At 39.9% G+C, this 18,714-nt stretch overlaps 1 protein-coding gene across 1 annotated transcript in view; it reads right to left on the bottom strand.

Annotated features, from left to right (window-relative positions):
• The window catches only part of SLC15A5 (solute carrier family 15 member 5), a 90,156-nt gene extending 81,062 nt beyond the window's left edge, over positions 1–9,094 (bottom strand). The window contains exon 1 of the mRNA XM_029204888.1: positions 8,734–9,094. Within this exon, the coding sequence (XP_029060721.1) occupies positions 8,734–9,094 (361 nt within the window). The remainder of the gene's footprint in view (positions 1–8,733) is intronic.
• Positions 9,095–18,714: the final 9,620 nt, after the last annotated feature.

Genomic DNA, 18,714 nt, shown 5'->3' on the forward strand with positions numbered 1-18,714 from the left:
CGTTATTGTAGTTAGAGCAGAACGTAGCCTCTCTTTTCCTTTTCTGCTTCGCTTTTTCCTTTTAAATCCCTTTTATTTCTCCTGCAGTGGCCTGGAGACTCCTTTGCCACACACATAGGTGAGAAGGCTGGGGACGGGTGTGAGGTGAGCAATGCAGTACAGGTGGGAAGGAGGGAGGAGAGAATGACAAAGGAAGGTTGAAATCACTTTGCTGTACACCTGAAACTAACACGACATTGTAAATCAACCAGACTTCAATCAAACCCAAAAACAAACCAACAAAAAGAAGGTTAAGCTGGCTTCTCACTTCCGTCTTGCAGGGACCAAACTTGAAGACTTTCCTTGTCTAATAATTACCACTCAATTCCATACTTTTGCTAAGCTATTTATAGTTTGCAAAACATTTTTGTGTACTACATTGTTTGATCTTGGAAAAACTTTGTGACGACAGAAGACAGTTTTTTTTTTTTAATTCTGATTTTTCAAAAAAAAAGAAAAAGAAACAGGTTTGTTGAGGCTAAGTGACCCAATGTTATGGAGTAACCCAGTTGTGATCTCCCTCTTCTTGAAATTCCTGTTATCACATGATCAAATCAGTTTTTTTGGGGGGGTCAATTTGACTAGGGAAAAATGGCTTCTCCATGTTAGTTTTCAACTCCGTTTTATTAACTTGGCATTTACACTTTTTGGTATAAATTTTTATATAGTCATTTTATGTGGTTAGTTTTCTCAATTAGACTATAAGGGTATTAAAGGCAAAAATTGGGCCTAATGTTTCCATCTCCCATACAGTGGCTTTTGCAATGTGAAGAATGCATGCCCTTAATAGTTGTTTGGTAACAGACTGATTTACCATGCGGGTGGGCCCTTTACTGAGTTTGAAATGTTTCCTGTTAAGGTGAGCCAGATGTGCAGCTAACTTCTCTCTCTCTCTCTCTCTGCCACTCAGTCTTTATCTCTGGAAGCGTCACGTGAGGCCTGGCTAGGCTAAGGTTATCCAAAGAGGATGGACAGAAGAACTGCTTCTTGCAGCAGCCATCTATTTAAAGACAAATTCTTTTAGTGGTACCTTTGTGTAAATTTGAAAGGCACTTTACTTCCATCTTTTGAAAAATGTCATAATACACTGATTGCAATAGGTCAAAACTTTATTTCTATCTACTGTAAAATTGATGTAATAAAAATACAAGTCATTGACATATAAGATAAAAAGATTCCTTGTTGATGTGTGCTATTGTGCAGTGCACAGTCCGCACACCTGTACTTGGTAGCTCTGTATAAAGCACCATGATGTGTCATATCTCTGCTAGGTGGTGGGGGTCTGCTGGTTCCTCCCATCAGGAGCGAATGCATCCATCGGAGAAGGCACACATGCAGGTGGACAATTATAATGGGGCAAATGCAATCACTTGGGTATGATCAGAGTGTGGCTGAGCACAGAGGAGCTAGCAACGAACACTACATGAATCTTTTTTTTTTTTTTACATCTTTATTGGAGTATAATTGCTTTACAATGGTGTGTTAGTTTCTGCTTTATAACAAAGTGAATCAGTTATACATATACATATGTTCCCATATCTCCTCCCTCTGCGTCTCCCTCCCTCCCACCCTCCCTATCCCACCCCTCCAGGCGGTCACAAAGCACCGAGCTGATCTCCCTGTGCTATGTGGCTGCTTCCCACTAGCTATCTACCTTACATTTGGTAGTGTATATATGTCCATGCCTCTCTCGCGCTTTGTCACAGCTTACCCTTCACCCTCCCCATATTCTCAAGTCCATTCTCTAGTAGGTCTGTGTCTTTATTCCTGTCTTACCCCTAGGTTCTTCATGACATTTTTTTTTCTTAAATTCCATATATATGTGTTAGCATACGGTATTTGTCTTTCTCTTTCTGACTTACTTCACTCTGTATGACAGACTCTAGGTCTATCCACCTCATTACAAATAGCTCAATTTCGTTTCTTTTTATGGCTGAGTAATATTCCATTGTATATATGTGCCACATCTTCTTTATCCATTCATCCGATGATGGGCACTTAGGTTGTTTCCATCTCCGGGCTATTGGAAATAGAGCTGCAATGAACATTTTGGTACATGACTCTTTTTGAATTATGGTTTTCTCAGGGTATATGTCCAGTAGTGGGATTGCTGGGTCATATGGTAGTTCTATTTGTAGTTTTTTAAGGAACCTCCATACTGTTCTCCACAATGGCTGTATCAATTTACATTCCCACCAGCAGTGCAAGAGGGTTCCCTTTTCTCCACACCCTCTCCAGCATTTATTGTTTCTAGATTTTTTGATGATGGCCATTCTGACTGGTGTGAGATGATATCTCATTGTAGTTTTGATTTGCATTTCTCTAATGGTTAATGATGTTGAGCATTCTTCCATGTGTTTGTTGGCAGTCTGTATATCTTCTTTGGAGAAATGTCTATTTAGGTCGTCTGCCCATTTTTGGATTGGGTTGTTTGGTTTTTTGTTATTGAGCTGCTTATAAATTTTGAAGATTAATCCTCTGTCAGTTGCTTCATTTGCAAATATTTTCTCCCATTCTGAGGGTTGTCTTTTGGCCTTGTTTATGGTTTCCTTTGCTGTGCAAAAGCTTTGAAGTTTCATTAGATCCCATTTGTTTATTTTTGTTTTTATTTCCATTTCTGTAGGATGTGGGTCAAAAAGGATCTTGCTGTGATTTATGTCATAGAGTGTTCTGCCTATGTTTTCCTCTAACAGTTTTACAGCGTCTGGCCTTACACTTAGGTCTTTAATCCATTTTGAGTTTATTTTTGTGTATGGTGTTAGGGAGTGTTCTAGTTTCATTCTTTTCCATGTAGCTGTCCAGTTTTCCCAGCACCATTTATTGAAGAGGCTGTCCTTTCTCCACTGTACATTCCTGCCTCCTTTATCAAAGATAAGGTGACCGTATGTGCGTGGGTTTATCTCTGGGCTTTCTATCCTGTTCCATTGATCTATCTTTCTGTTTTTGTGCCAGTACCATACTGTCTTGATTACTGTAGCTTTGTAGTATAGTCTGAAGTCAAGGAGCCTGATTCCTCCAGCTCTGTTTTTCATTCTCAAGATTGCTTTGGCTATTCAGGGTCTTTTTTGTTTCCATACAAATTGTGAAAGTTTTTGTTCTAGTTCTGTGAAAAATGCCAGTGGTAGTTTGATAGGGATTGCATTGAATCTGTAGATTGCTTTGGGTGGTAGAGTCATTTTCACAATGTTGATTCTTCCAATCCAAGAACATGGTATATCTCTCCATCTATTTGTATCATCTTTAATTTCTTTCATCAGTGTCATAGTTTTCTACATACAGGTCTTTTGTCTCCCTAGGTAGGTTTCTTCTTAGGTATTTTATTCTTTTTGTCGCCATGGTAAATGGGAGTGTTTCCTTAATTTCTCTTTCAGATTTTTCATCATTAGTGTATAGGAATGCAAGAGATTTCTGTGCATTAATTTTGTATCCTGCTACTTTACCAAATTCATTGATTAGCTCTAGTAGTTTTCTGGTAGCATCTTTAGGACTCTCTATGTATAGTATCATGTCATCTGCAAACAGTGACAGCTTTACTTCTTCTTTTCCGATTTGGATACCTTTTATTTCCTTTTCTTCTCTGATTGCTGTGGCTAAAACTTCCAAAACTATGTTGAATAAGAGTGGTGACAGTGGGCAACCTCGTGTTGTTCCTTATCTTAGTGGAAATGCTTTCAGTTTTTCACCATTGAGGACAATGTTGGCTGTGGGTTTGTCATATATGGCCTTTATTATGTTGAAGGAAAGTTCCCTCTATGCCTACTTTCTACAGGGTTTTTATCATAAATGGGTGTTGAATTTTGTCGAAAGCTTTCTCTGCATCTATTGAGATGATCATATGTTTTTTCTCCTTCAATTTGTTAATATGGTGTATCACATTGATTGATTTGCATATATCGAAGAATCCTTGCATTCCTGGAATAAACCCCACTTGGTCATAGTTTATGATCCGTTTAATGTGCTGTTGGATTCTGCTTGCTAGTATTTTGTTGAGGATTTTTGCATCTATGTTCATCAGTGATATTGGCCTGTAGTTTTCTTTCTTTGTGACATCCTTGTCTGGTTTGGGTATGAAGGTGATGGTGGCCTCGTAGAATTAGTTTGGGAGTGTTCCTCCCTCTGCTATATTTTGGAAGAGTTTGAGAAGGATAGGTGTTAAGTCTTCTCTAAATGTTTGATAGAATTCGCCTGTGAAGCCATGTGGTCCTGGGCTTTTGTTTGTTGGAAGATTTTTAATCACAGTTTCAATTTCAGTGCTTGTGATTGATCTGTTCATATTTTCTATTTCTTCCTGATTCAGTCTTGGCAGGTTGTGCATTTCTAAGAATTTGTCCATTTCTTCCAGGTTGTCCATTTTATTGGCATTGCATTCTTTTTTCTTTATTCTGCTCTGCAGTAGTTATTTCCACTATTTTATCTTCCAGGTCACTTATCCATTCTTCTGCCTCAGTTATTCTGCTACTGATCCCATGAAGAGTATTTTTAATTTCATTTATTGTGTTGTTCATCGTTGTTTGTTTCATCTTTAGTTCTTCTAGGTCCTTGTGAAATATTTCTTGCATTTTGTCTATTTCCAAGATTTTGGATCATCTTTACTATCATTATTCTGAATTCTTTTTCAGGTAGACTGCCTATTTCCTCTTCATTTGTTAGGTCTGGTGGGTTTTTATCTTGCTCCTTCATCTGCTGTTTTTCTGTCTTCTCAATTTGCTTATCTTACTGTGTTTGCGGTCTCCTTTTTGCAGGCTGCAGGTTCGTAGTTCCTGTTGTTTTTCGTGTCTGTCCCCAGTGGCTAAGGTTGGTTCAGTGGGTTGTGTAGGCTTCCTGGTGGAGGGGACTAGTTAGTGCCTGTGTTCTGGTGGATGAGGCTGGATCTTGTCTTTCTGGTGGGCAGGTCCATGTCTGGTGGTGTGTTTTGGGGTGTCTGTGGACTTGTTACGATTTTAGGCAGCCTCTCTGCTAATGGGTGGAGTGCTGGTCATTGAGTGAAGCTGGGTGCTGGTGTTGAGATGGAGATCTCTGGGAGATTTTCGCCATTTGATATTATGTGGAGCTGGGAGGTCTTTTGTGGACCAGTGTCCTGAAGTTGGCTCTCCCTCCTCAGAGGCACAGCACTGACTCCTGGCTGCTGCACCAAGAGCCTTTCATCTACACGGCTCAGAATAAAAGGGAGAAAAAGTAGAAAGAAAGAATTAGTAGAAAGAGAGAGAGAAAGAAAGGAAGAAAGAAAGAAGGGAGGGAGGGAGGGAGGAAGGAAGGAAGGAGGGAAGGAAGGAAAAAAAGAAAGGAGATAAAGTAAAATAAAATAAAGTAAGATAAAATATAATAAAGTTATTAAAATAAAAAAATAATTATTAAGAGAAAAAAATTAAAAAAACAAAACAAAACAAACGGACGGATAGAACCCTAGGACAAATGGTGGAAGCAAAGCTATACACAGAAGCTCACACAGAAGCATACACATAAACACTCACAAAAAGAGGAAAAGGGGAAAAAATCATAAATCTTGTTCTCAAGTCCACCTCCTCAATTTGGGATGATTCGTTGTCTATTCAGGTGTTCCACAGAGGCAGGGTACATCAAGTTGATCGTGGAGCTTTAATCCGCTGCTCCTGAGGCTGCTGGGAGAGATTTCCCTTTCTCTTCTTTGTTCTCACAGCTCCCAGGGGCTCAGCTTTGGATTTGGCCCCGCCTCTGCATGTAGGTCGCCAGAGGGCGTCTGTTCTTCGCTCAGACAGGACGGGGTTAAAGGAGCAGAGGCCGGCGTGACGTTGCACCCTGGCAGTGGCGGGCTGCACAGGCTCCCCGGAAGGGGGGTGTGGATAGTGACCTGTGCTCGCACACAGGCTTCTTGCTGGCGGCAGCAGCAGCCTGAGCGTCTCATGCCCGTCTCTGGGGTCCGCGCTTTTAGCCGCGGCTCGCGCCCGTCTTTGGAGCTCCTTTAAGCAGCCCTCTTAATCCCCTCTCCTCGCGCACCAGGAAACAAAGAGGTAAGAAAAAGTCTCTTGCCTCTTCGGCAGGTCCAGACTTTTCCCCGGACTCCCTCCCGGCTAGCCGCGGCGCACTAATCCCCTGCAGGCTGTGTTTATGCCGCCAACCCCGGTCCTCTGCCGGCGCTCCGACCGAAGCCTGAGCCTCAGCTCCCAGCCCCGCCCGCCCCGGCGGGGGAGCAGACAAGCCTCTCGGGCTGGCGAGTGCCGGTCGGCCATGATCCTCTGTGCGGGAATCTCTCCGCTTTGCCCTTCACGCCCCTGTCGCTGCGCTCTCCTCTGCGGCCCCGAAGCTTCCCCCTCCGCCACCCGCAGTCTCCGCCCGCGAAGGGGCTTCCTAGTGTGTGGAAATCTTTCCTCCTTCACAGCTCCCTCCCACTGGTGCAGGTCCCGTCCCTATTCTTTTGTCTCTGTTTTTTCTTTTTTCTTTTGCCCTACCCAGGTACGTGGGGAGTTTCTTGCCTTTTGGGAGGTCTGAGGTCTTCTGCCAGCGTTCAGTAGGTGTTCTGTAGGAGTAGTTCCACGTGTAGATGTATTTCTGGTGTATCTGTGGGGAGGAAGGTGATCTCCGCGTCTTATTCTTCCGCCATCTTCCCGGAAGCCTCCCACTACATGAATCTTGAAGGAAGGGCCAGGAGTTTTCATGTCTCGGATATGGGATGGAAAGATAAAGGAAAATGACAATTTCAGGCAGAGAAAAGAGCAGATGTAACATTAGAAAAGTAGGGAAGCCCGTGAGGAGAAGTTCTGCCTGATTGGGGTCGTGTACTGAGACAGAAGTTTGGAGAGGTAAATTTTGGACAGGTTCTAAAGGTTCTTACAAACTAAATTGGCTTTTACATTTTAGATAATAGAGCCAATGTATAGGTTTATTCTTTTAGGAAGTCAGTATTTTTTGGTAGAAACAGCATTGGGGTCACACTGATGACTGACAGCCAGTAAGCAGGCCACTGTAATGGTCAAGAAGATGAAGGCTGCATTTTTGAGCTAAGGTTGTAGCAATACAGACAGAAGACACATTTTTGATGGAACCTCTGATACTTAGTGACTGGTTGGAATTTTATGACATCCATGAGTGGGGGACACCAGGAAACAACTTTGAGTAGGAAACTGAATGGTCGTGGAATTGACTTGCCTTCTGTTTGCCAAATTCTAAGTTGGGACTTCAGTCCTAGTCTGATGACTCACACAGGAATTTAGACTGATGGGAATCACCACGTTAAACAAGAAGTTACCCAATGCTACTGACATGGCCTGCTACCAAGTGAAGAAGAGTAAATCATGCTTAAATGTCTTCTCATCAGAAAACATTCCCTGACACAGAAGAGCCACCTTGTCACTCTCTAGTCCATCCTGTCCCCTTCCCCAGCTTTTTTTTCATCATCACACATTACCACCCAACATGATAGCTATTTATTACTTGATTTTCCCTCTCCCCACATCAGAAAGTCAACTTCATAAGAAAAGAGACTGCTTTCTTCTGTGTTGGGTTCCAGATCCTGGAACAATGTCTAGCACAGAGTAGTCAATGAGAAACACTTATGGAATGGTGAACAAATATTTGCCATGCAGTGACTTAGTTTTTATTTCATGGAACTGAAACAATGAAGAAGCTTACAAGTTTGAATCATGCTCTGATCGATTCAGTGAATGGTACTTTACCATCTGATTTGAATTGTGTGTAGGTTGAGTAGCTGATACCCATCACTTCCTCATTCACCTCCCCTGTCCCTCAAAACTGCATTTCTGCTGCACTGGTCAGTTTTGATGAACTGCCTACCTAAGTTCCTCAGCTCAGAACTTGGAGTTAATTTCTGTCCTTCCATCATATTTGTGACCTTACATAGTTGACGAGTTTTTATGGTTTTATGTTCTTTCCTGGATTGACAGTTCTCCATCACCTAGACCAACATCCTGAGATTTTCTGCTCTCTCTCTAACCTCTCACTGTGATTGTCAGTCCTGTTTATTGAAGCATTTCACAAATGTGTTCATATCTTCAGTAACTCCTTCTTGTCTAGAAGAGCAACCTGAACTTTCCAGCCTAAATTTCTAGACTGTTCATCAACTTGATCTCTATTCCATATCAAACAAATTTGATATTTCCCCAACATTGCTTGCAATCACGTCACTCCCAAACTTTTGTAGATCTATTTCTTTTTTGTTATGTAAAGAAGCACAGTGTAGCGTTAAATTCATTCATTTTTTAGCATGTAGCCATACTTCATAATATGGAAATCATGTCTTCAAGTGCAATCTTAATTATTATATGACTAATTAAAAGACCACCTTTTGATGAAAACGTTTCTACATGTACTTCAAAACAACTTTTTAGCACACTTCACTTTAGTTGTGAAGCAAATGAACTTCATATTTCACATAGAATTTGTCACAAATTTTGGCTTGTGGTAGGAAGGGGGGAAAGGAGGGAATTCTGCAGAGTATAGAAAACAGACATTTAAAGAGATAATTATTATAAAATATAATCAGTGCAATGATAAAAGTATCAAAGCATCCTCTAACACACACACACACACTTAGTAGTATCCCTCAAATAATACAGAGAATAAACTAAATTGAAGCAACATTCTTAGCTCATTTATTACATCTTATGCTGAAAACAAAGTGGGTATAGCATAAATCAAACGTTCTAATAAAAATCCACTAAAATAAGTTGTAAAACAATCCAGTCAGAAGTGGACACTCGCCTAGAAAATGCAGAAATAAGCAAACCTGTACCAGTTTGTTTCTTCCTAGACATACATCAGCAAGCCATCCTGCAAACACCGGGGTAAGGATTGACGTTCCAATAAAACACAAATTCAAAATGGCGGCCTGGTAATTGTGATAGCCAAGCTTGACGGTGCAAAAGGGGATCATATTGCAGACGACTTCAAAGAAAGTGAACCTCTCACACAGCTCCACCAGAAGCAAACAGGTTCCAACTTGAAATTTTTTCACAGAGTATGATGAAGACAAATAACCAATATGTCTTATAGTTTTCTCCTTCTCAATGCTGTGATTTAAGGGTACTTTCTCATCGGTGTTTTTAAAGCCTGTAACAGACATGACTACCCTCCTTGAAGACTACTTATGCTAGTGGTTTGAACTTGGTGATTTTTCCCCCACTCCTCTAATGAAAAAATAAATAAGATCTTTGCTTTGAATTTCACAACTCCATGCTAAGTTTCATACGTTTCTTTTGCACATTAGTGTTGTTCATTTTGATGATCGAAGAGCACAAGAAAAGAGACATGAGTATTTAAACCATGGTAGCTCAGTGTAGCCAAATCTGATTTGTTCGTCTAATTACTTAGAGGCTAAATTAGGCTCTTCCTCCAAATTTATATTGAATTACATGAATCCAGTTGCATACGTGTGGAAACTCATCTGCCTCACACTGATAAAGTTTAAATAAGGAGGCAGAAGAAGCAGTTTTTCAGGAGAATTTGAGCACTAGATCAAGAAATAATTTGAGTCTAATAATTTCTGATACTTTAATTAAACAAGCCAGAACAGTATCAAGAGATAAAGCGCGAAAGGAAATCTGTTTTGAGGGGGCAGGATATCTTATCATTATTAAATTTCTTGTTATTTTTGGTTGGAATTCTGATAAGAAAGCTAATTAGGTAACAAAAGTGCTAGTACATTTAGGTAACAAGCAGAGTTTGCAAGAAAGTAATTTAAGTGCACTAATGAAAAGAGAAAATATTAAACAAAACCCGTCTTCCTTTAAGTTGACCCCAGGCTTGTAGAACAGCCTCTCGGAGGAAATCAGAGTGAAAGGCACTATTTGACTCATTATTAGTCAGCAGCAGGGGGACAGCAACTATCCTACACATGCTTTGGGGAATATTGGATCTGGTATCACCCTGACCCTTCAGCTGGGTGAATGGATGTTAACATTCTGTTTCGGAAAGCAGAAGAGCACAAATTAAGCTGAAAAAGCAGCCGTATGATAATTCATTCTTTTTTATGACTGACTAATTTCCATTGTGTATATATTATATATACCACATCTTCTTTATCCATTCATCTGTCGATGGACACTTAGGTTGCTTCCGTGTCTTGTCTATTGTAAATAGTGCTTCCATGAACATTGGGATGCAAGTATCTTTTCAAATAGGGTTTTTGTCATTTCTGAACATACACCAAGGAGTGGGGTTGCTGGATCATATGGTAACTCTATTTTACTTTTTTAAGGAACCCATATTGTTTTCCATAGTGGCTGCACCAATTTTCATTCCCACCAACAGTGTAGCAGTTCCTTTTCCTCATACCCTCTCCAGCATTTAATATTTGTAGACTTTTTGGTGATGGTCATTCTGACCAGTGTGAGGTGATAGCTCATTGTAGTTTTGATTTGCAGTTCTCTAATAATTAGCAGTGTTGAACATCTTTTCATGTGCGTTTTGGCTATCTGTATGTCTTCTTTGGGAAAATGTCTATTTAGATCTTCTGCCCAAGTCAGAGAAAGACAATTATATGATATCACTTATATGTGAAATCTAAAAAAATAATACAAATGAATTTATTCACAAAACAGAAATACACTCACATAGGAACAAACTTACGGTTACCAAAGGGGAAATAAGAGATAAATTTACCAAAGGGATAAATTAGGAGCTTAGGATTAACAGATACACACTACTATATATAAAATAAACAGCAAGGTTTTGCTGTATAGCACAGCTATATTCAATAGCTTGTAATAACCTATAATGGAAAAGAATCTGTAAAAATATATATGTATAACTGAATAACTTTGCTGTACACCTGAAACACAATATTATAGAAAATATATACTAAAATTAAAAAAAAAAGCAGCCGTAAAAGGGAACATTTTAACAGTTAGGGGTTTAGCAGCAAGGACAACGGAATGGAATTATTGGGTCAAAGTCATCATAATTCAAAGCATAGGGGGTGAGCATAGGAATGTTATTTTCATGTTGGAGTCGAAAGCAAAAGACTGATAAAAGCTTTTGATGCTAATTCTTATCTTTAACCTGAGAGATTGGGTGCAAAACACTTTGTGTTGACCTCTTCTAAGAGTCTCGTAATGGCGGCTATTTTCATCCACTCAGCATCACTTCTCCCCCCTTTGGTAACAATGCCCTGTTTTTCCTTTGTATAGAGTGATCATGCAATTTATTATCGAAACTTGGACACGTTTGTGAGTGAAAGTGATGCTACTTATAGTTATTCCTAAAAAACAGATACACACTGGGATTGTCTAGGGCAAACCCCAACCTGTAGTCATCCTACCTTTGGGGAATGACATCCATCTATACTTGAGATCTTGGTGGGGCTTTCTTCTGGCCAAGGGGATCAGCACATGGTCTAAGATAGTACTTTTGCTGTTTCTCCACAGGAATTTTTATCATAAATGGAATGACAAGATTAGAAATGGTAGAAGCTGAGTCAGATGGCCTTACCAAAAAGGGATCGCCCACGTGGCCCTGATGGAGAACTCAGTGCCACCATGGTCCTTATCCTTTAAGGAGACATGATTAGTTTTTCCTTCTATAAAGGACTCAATTTCCAATCAATTTTGGTTTAACTTATCCCCATTAGGTTTCTGTGACTTACAAAGAGTCTTCAGTGATACTTTGTTTTTATTTGCTGCAAATGGAAGGGAAAGTTGGTCCCCAGCCACTGGCTGATATATTTAACCAGTATCTGACAAAGGTCTCCTGCAGTGTGATTTCCCAAGCAGGGCAGCACCGCCTCTTCCTGGGGCCTGGTGATGATTGTGTTTGACTTCTGTGCATCCTTGCCCAAGAACATGACACACGTGGTGGGGACCTGTCGTGTGAGGGTGGTTATTCCGGGACAGCAACAGTATTTGCTGAGTAGTGTTGAAACAATAGCAAAGCACCTCTTCCTTATTGGTATTTCTCAATACCAAGCTCAGAATGAGCTTAAAGGACAAGTTCCAACTTCACTTGAGAATAACACTTGGCAGGATATACTGCATACCACCTTTATCAACACACATGAGCCCTTAAGTGAGAACTTAGGCATACTTTAGCTTTATGCAACCCTATCCTACCCCCAGCACCCTCGGGCTTGTTCTCTGCCCCTCCCACTCCGTGCCACCCTTAATAAAGTGATATTTTTCCTCCATTATAGAAACAGGTATGCACATTAGATACAATTTGGAAAATGTCTCAAAAGAGAAGAAAAAAACAAACAGTGAATGTTTTTGAAGCATTTCTTTTGATGTTGTCCCCTCATGGCTAGTTTTTATTAGTAGGCTTTAAATATTTTAATTGTATAATTGTATAAAATTACTGTATAATATGTTTTCTACTCCTTTTGTAAGTAATGTTATAAGCACTTTAACATGCCATTGTGAACTTTTTCTAAACATGAATTTTTGTGGTTGCTTTAATAGATAGATACATGGCTCACTTAACTATTCCTCCATTTTGGGTTAGTTACATTTGTCTCAGATCAGTTATAAGTCAGTCTTTCTTTAACTTTGGACCATGAAACCACATTTAAAAGAAAAGACAACTTTATCAGCAATACTTTAATGAATATTTGTGCTTAAAGCTTCCCATTCCCAGATTATATCTTTAGGCTAGTTTTTCAGAAACAATATTACTGGGTTAAAGTGTGGGAAAGTTTTTAGACATCTTGATATATAATGTCAAATTACAATGCAAATTTCAGGCATTTTTTAAAATTAAAAAGCCTGTATTATTTTTGGAATGTAAAAACTATACTTATCACTAGAATTTTTCATTGGAAAGACAAAAGTCATGTCAACATATGGGGTAATGATGTTGACCATACTTGTAGGCATTGAAATATGTATCTTATTTATTAGAAAAAATTAGAAGCTTATTTGATGACCTAATGACTACCCATGACTTTTACTGAGCACCCAGAACCTGAATGCTTCTGATCCCATAAGGGTTGCATTGGGAACATACCAGAAATGTAAGCCCTGCTTTTTTTTTTTTTGCGGTACGCGGGCCTCTCACTGTTGTGGCCTCTCCCGTTGCGGAGCACAGGCTCTGGATGCGCAGGCTCAGCGGCCATGGCTCACGGGCGTAGCCGCTCCGTGTGGGATATTCCGGGTCCGGGGCACGAACCCACGTCCCCTGCATCGGCAGGCGGACTCTCAACCGCTGCGCCACCAGGGAAGCCCAAGCCCTGCTTTTAAGGAGGCTATTTTTAACAATGCAGGATTAAAAAGCATTTCTATAAAATATCTCCAACTTGATTATGAATTTTGAGAAAACTGTGGTGTCTTCCAAAATGATTTTACAGCGTGTTGCGGTAATACTTTCAAATTTTATATGTACTTACAGGATAACTTTTCATAGGTCCTCTAAACACTTAATAAATTTTTTTTTTTTTAGACAATGTTTTTCAAATAAATTTATTTATTTATTTATTTATTTATTTTGGCTGCATTGGGTCTTCGTTGCTGTGCATGGGCTTTCTCTCTAGTTGCAGAGAGCGGTGACTACTCTTCGTTGCGGTGCGCGGGCTTCTCACTGCGGTGGCTTCTCTTGTGGCAGAGCACGGACTCTAGGGAGACGGGCTTCAGGAGTTATGGCTCGTGGGCTCTAGAGTGCAGGCTCATTAGTTGTGGCGCACGGGCTTAGTTGCTCCGCGGTATGTGGGATCCTGGACAAGGGCTCAAACCCGTGTCCCTGCATTGGCAGGCGGATTCTTAACCACTGCGCCACCAGGGAAGTCCCTTAATAAGTGTTTTTAAGGGAAGATTTTTCTAGCTCAATAATTCTCCGTAAATGTTATGCACAAAGGTCAGTGGAAGATATTTGTTCTTTTAGGCCTATTGATTCCATTTAATTCCGTTGACTATGAGGTTTCGTAGCTGATTTGAAAACAATGTCAAGAACATGGGGGTTGGTCTTACTATAATTTAACTATTAAAAACTGTGCATCAAAGACTTGGAGGGCAATTTGTGCTTCGTCGTCTGGTTGTAAAGTGGAACTGGAAATGTACACATTGGGCTATGGACTCGTTTTGGGAAACGACATTCTGTGTTAACCCCTACTCCTCTATTATAAAGAGGCTCTGGCAGTTGTATAATATCTATACCTCGATCCTTCTGTCAAGTGTGGAGGAGATTTACTTCCGCCCCCCACAGATCATAGCTCATACAGTCCCAAGAACATAGAAAATGTACCATCATTCTCCTTTCTCTGAGGATAACTAAGAATGAAGGCCATTGCACTCCTAAGGGGTTTTCCCTCTTACTGTGCAATGATTATTATCAATCTTGCTGTTGCGTTGAAGTCTACATAGAAGGTGTATTTGTATAAAGTAAGTAAGGTGGGAATGAGTTATAGCATGTACACTGTAATAGTTAATCTTCTGTGCCAACTTGGCTGAGCCACTGTACCCAGATATTTGGTCAAACATTATTCTGGATGTTTGTGTGACGATGTTTTTGGATGTGATTTATTAATACATTTAAATCAGTAACTTTGAGTAAAGCAGCTTGCTTCATCCAGTCAACTGAAGACCTGAGTAGAGCAAAAGGCTAATTCCCCCGGAGGAAGAAGAATTCTCTAGCAGATTGCCTTTGAACTTCACCTGCAGCATCGGCTTTTCCAGCAGACTACCTATGGACTCGAACTCTAAATCTTTTCTGAGTCTCCAGCCCGCCAGCCCCCTCGATCAGATTTTAGACCCAACAAATCTCCATAATCATGTGAGCCAATTCCTTAAAATGAGACTCTTACTATATATTTGCACTTCCTATTGGTTCTCTTTCTCTGGAGAATCCTGACTTCTACAGACACCACCCATAGTGCCCCTGTTTTTCTTCCTGCTTTGACCAAGAACGAAATAGAAAGACAAGCTTAAGAATAGGGAATCGATAGCTCTCAGTTCTGTATGTTTAACTGAGACATTCTCCTGGGTTCCTGGTAAATGCGTGGACCTCTCCATCTAGATTTCTACTGAAAAGGCAAACTCGTCCCATTCTAAGCTTAACTCATTATCTTCTTTCCAGATCCTTGGTCTCTTGCTCGACTTTCTAGTTCATGACTCAAATATTCAAACTAGACTATGTCTTCGACTCTTTATTTCTTCCTTATCTACCTTTTCCCAGAAAGTTTTTATTGAGTACCTACCATGTGGCAGGTACTATCCTCGACTTTGGGGGCAGGGAGTGCTGTCAATCCAACCTGTTAAATATTTCACAAATCCTTGTTTTTCCTTCACCATTTCTACTTTATGTTAGCTTGAGCTCTTAACCTTTCTCCTTGCACCACTGCTCCAACATTGCCTCCTTCTACGTCAAACCTCAGTCATTTGTACATCACTGTCATCAGTTTGTGTACTCTCTTGCCCCTCTGACTGTCCTGAGTTTTGCCATATTGATACTAATTACTTAATAGTCATTTAAAATGATTTACTTTCAAAAATAAGTAAGCCTATTTAACAAGGAAATTTAAAATGATTACCGTAAATGGAATCACTTGCCATAAATAGAAGGTAAAAGTAAATATTATAATGCTAATTAAAAATAACAGTTAACATTTATTAAGTGCTTTTTGGGTCATGCTCTGTTCTAAGCATTCATTCACTTATCTTTGAAACCATCTTAGGCGGTAAATACTATTTTTATGAAACCTCTATTATAGTAATGGAAACTAAGGCACAGAATGTAAATAACTTATTCAAGATAATTAACATATAGGAGAGCAGGGACTTGAACCTATGTGACCTGACTCCAGAGCCTACAGTCATAAGATGCTTCTTCTTTTATGTGATAAAAAAAGATTGGAATATAATGCATAAGCAACCACTTTTCACAGGATTCCATGTTATTTAATGCTCAATCCACATATCACCTAAAATCATTTCCAATTCCAAGATATTGGAAAACACTCCTGTATTTAAATCTCCATAAAGGCCCTGGAGATTTTTTGTAATCTGAATTTGATCAATTTGATCTTCTGCTTAAGGTTTGAGAACAACTCCTTTAGACTATGGAATCACATTACAAATTCTTTGCTGGCACATAGAGCCCTTTATGATCAAGTTCCTGACTTGTAACAAGAATCTCCCCTTGCAGTTCTGCCACGGAGCTGGATCACATACTCACAGTTGCACAGCTATGGTGTGCTCTTTTATCTCTTAATGCTTTTTCACATGCTATTTCTTTTGCCTGGAATACTTTCATTTTCCATTCACTCAGGGAACCTCTTCATTTTTTTAAACTCCAGCGTAAGTATCACACTCTCAGTAAAAGTTCTTTTGATTCTCTGGCCATCATTAAAATGTCTACAAATAACAAATGCTGGAGAGGGTGTGGAGAAAACGGAACCCTCCTACACTGCTGGTGGGAATGTAAATTAGTGCAGCCACTGTGGAGAACAGTATGGAGGTTTCTTTAAAAACTAAAAATAGAACTACCATAGGATCCCGCAGTCTCACTCCTGGGCAGAAAAAATACATATCCAGACAAAATTCTAATATGAAAAGATACATGCACCCCAATGTTCATAGCAGCACTGTTTACAACAGCCAAGATATGGAAATAAACTAAATGTCCATTTACAGACAGATGAATAAAGATGTGGTATATATATACAATGGAATACTACTCAGCCATAAAAAAGTACGTAATAATGCCATTTGCAGCAACATGGATGGACCTAGAGATTATCATACTAAGTGAAGTTAAGTCAGAAAGAGAAAGACAAATACCATATGATATCACTTATATGTGGAATCTAAAATATGATACAAATGAATTTATTTACAAAACAGAAACAGACTCATAGACATAGAAAACAAATTTATGGTTACCAAAGGGAAGAGGGGGAGGGATAAATTAGGAGTTTTGGATTAACAGACACAAACTACTCTATATAAAATAGATAAACAACAGAGTCCTACTGTATAGCACAGGGAACTATATTTAATATCCTATAATAAACCATAATGGAAAAGAATATGAAAAAGAATATTTGTATGTATAACTGAATCAGTTTGCTGTATACCAGAAACTGACACAACATTGTGAATCAACTATACTGCAGTAAAAACAAATTTTTCAAAGTTCTTTTGCTTCTCAAAGATAGTCTTCTCTGTGTTCTTAAGACATTGTGTACATCTCTCTTAATACATAGTTTTCAATTAGTTTGCATTTTCTTCACTGACCATGTGTTGAGAGTAGGGGCGGTTTCACGTTTATCTTTATACCCCACTGCCTAGAACAGTGCCTGGAATGTTATTTCAGTTTGTGTCTAGTGTCTGAGAGTGGCTGTGATATACCCAGACACAAATAACATTCACTCGCACAGAGCTCTACAAGAAGTGTTTCTCATTTAGTTTTGTGTGTGTGTGTGTGGTATGCGGGCCTCTCACTGTTGTGGCCTCTCCCGTTGCGGAGCACAGGCTCCGGACGCGCAGGCTCAGCAGCCATGGCTCACGGGCCCAGCCGCTCCGCGACATGTGGGATCTTCCCGGACCGGGGCACGAACCCGTGTCGCCTCCATCGGCAGGCGGACTCTCAACCACTGCACCACCAGGGAAGCCCAGTTTGTTTTTTGTTTTTAAATCTGCTACCAGGATGTTGACTCTAATACTTGGGTAGAAGCCACTTGATGCCTATATATGAAAACATTTTGAATGAATAAATGACTAATTGACTTCTTGAGTGAATAAATGAAAGATTAGTTTAGGATTAGATGTTCTCAGGGTATTGTGAAGGAAACAACAGCATTATTATGCACCAGTGAACCCTATCTGACTACTAACAGTATTTGTTGAGCACCTAGTAGCAGCCAGGCCCTGGGGAGCCCATGATGACAAAATAGCAACCTTGGCTGGATGGGGCTTACCACATAGTGAGAAATAGCAACAATTAAGCAACAATTAAGCAAGAACTACAGTCCAGTGAGTTACATGCTATGGTGGAGGAAGAAGAAAGTGCAGCAGAGCCTATAGCAGTGCCTGTTTCCCAACCTCAGAAGTCTACAGAAAGATTTCCATGGAAGCAATACCCATGCTTGGATCCCTTAGAGGGACAGAATTCAGCCCTGGGAAAATGTATAAGGTGAGACTTCTTCCTAACAGAGGGCATGCGCTCCATAATACAGAGCACTTTACTCTTTAAGGACCAAAAGAAGTTGTTTTTAATGGTTCAAGGCAGAAGCAGATTCAAAAGGCCTGGGTTGGGGAGCTCCAGGGGTGTGGGAGAAAAGAGTGAGGAAGCTAAAGAGATAAGAAAAAACCTAGATCATAAATGGCTTTATAAGATGGAAAATTTAACTGAGTCCTGAAGTCATTCCTCTTGTATATGTTGGACCTGTCAAATAGAATGAATTTCTACTATAAAGCAGGGTATAAAGGACTAAAGTCTTTCATACCAAATCATTTTTTTCCACTCATGATCAGAAGTATGGGCACAAATTAAGAGGTATTGACAAGACTCAATAATTCCTAGCTACTCCTTTTACTACCACCACTACCCAAAGTACTAGTGTAGTAATCTAGGAAAGAATGAATGGAAAAAAGAAATGCTAGGATTTGCTAGGAAATTGGAGGCCGAGTCCTTAGGACTAATTGGATGTGTGGTATAAGGAAGTAAGAGTATCAAGGATGATGAGTAGGACCTAGAAGAGACATTGCAGTGGATAGAGGTGCTATTCAACACTAAGGAACAGAGCTGGGGCCAAGTCATCTT

The sequence above is a fragment of the Monodon monoceros genome, unplaced genomic scaffold (assembly GCF_005190385.1).
Source record: "Monodon monoceros isolate NGI ecotype Baffin Bay Population unplaced genomic scaffold, NGI_Narwhal_1 Super_Scaffold_6, whole genome shotgun sequence".
Taxonomy (NCBI): domain Eukaryota; kingdom Metazoa; phylum Chordata; class Mammalia; order Artiodactyla; family Monodontidae; genus Monodon; species Monodon monoceros.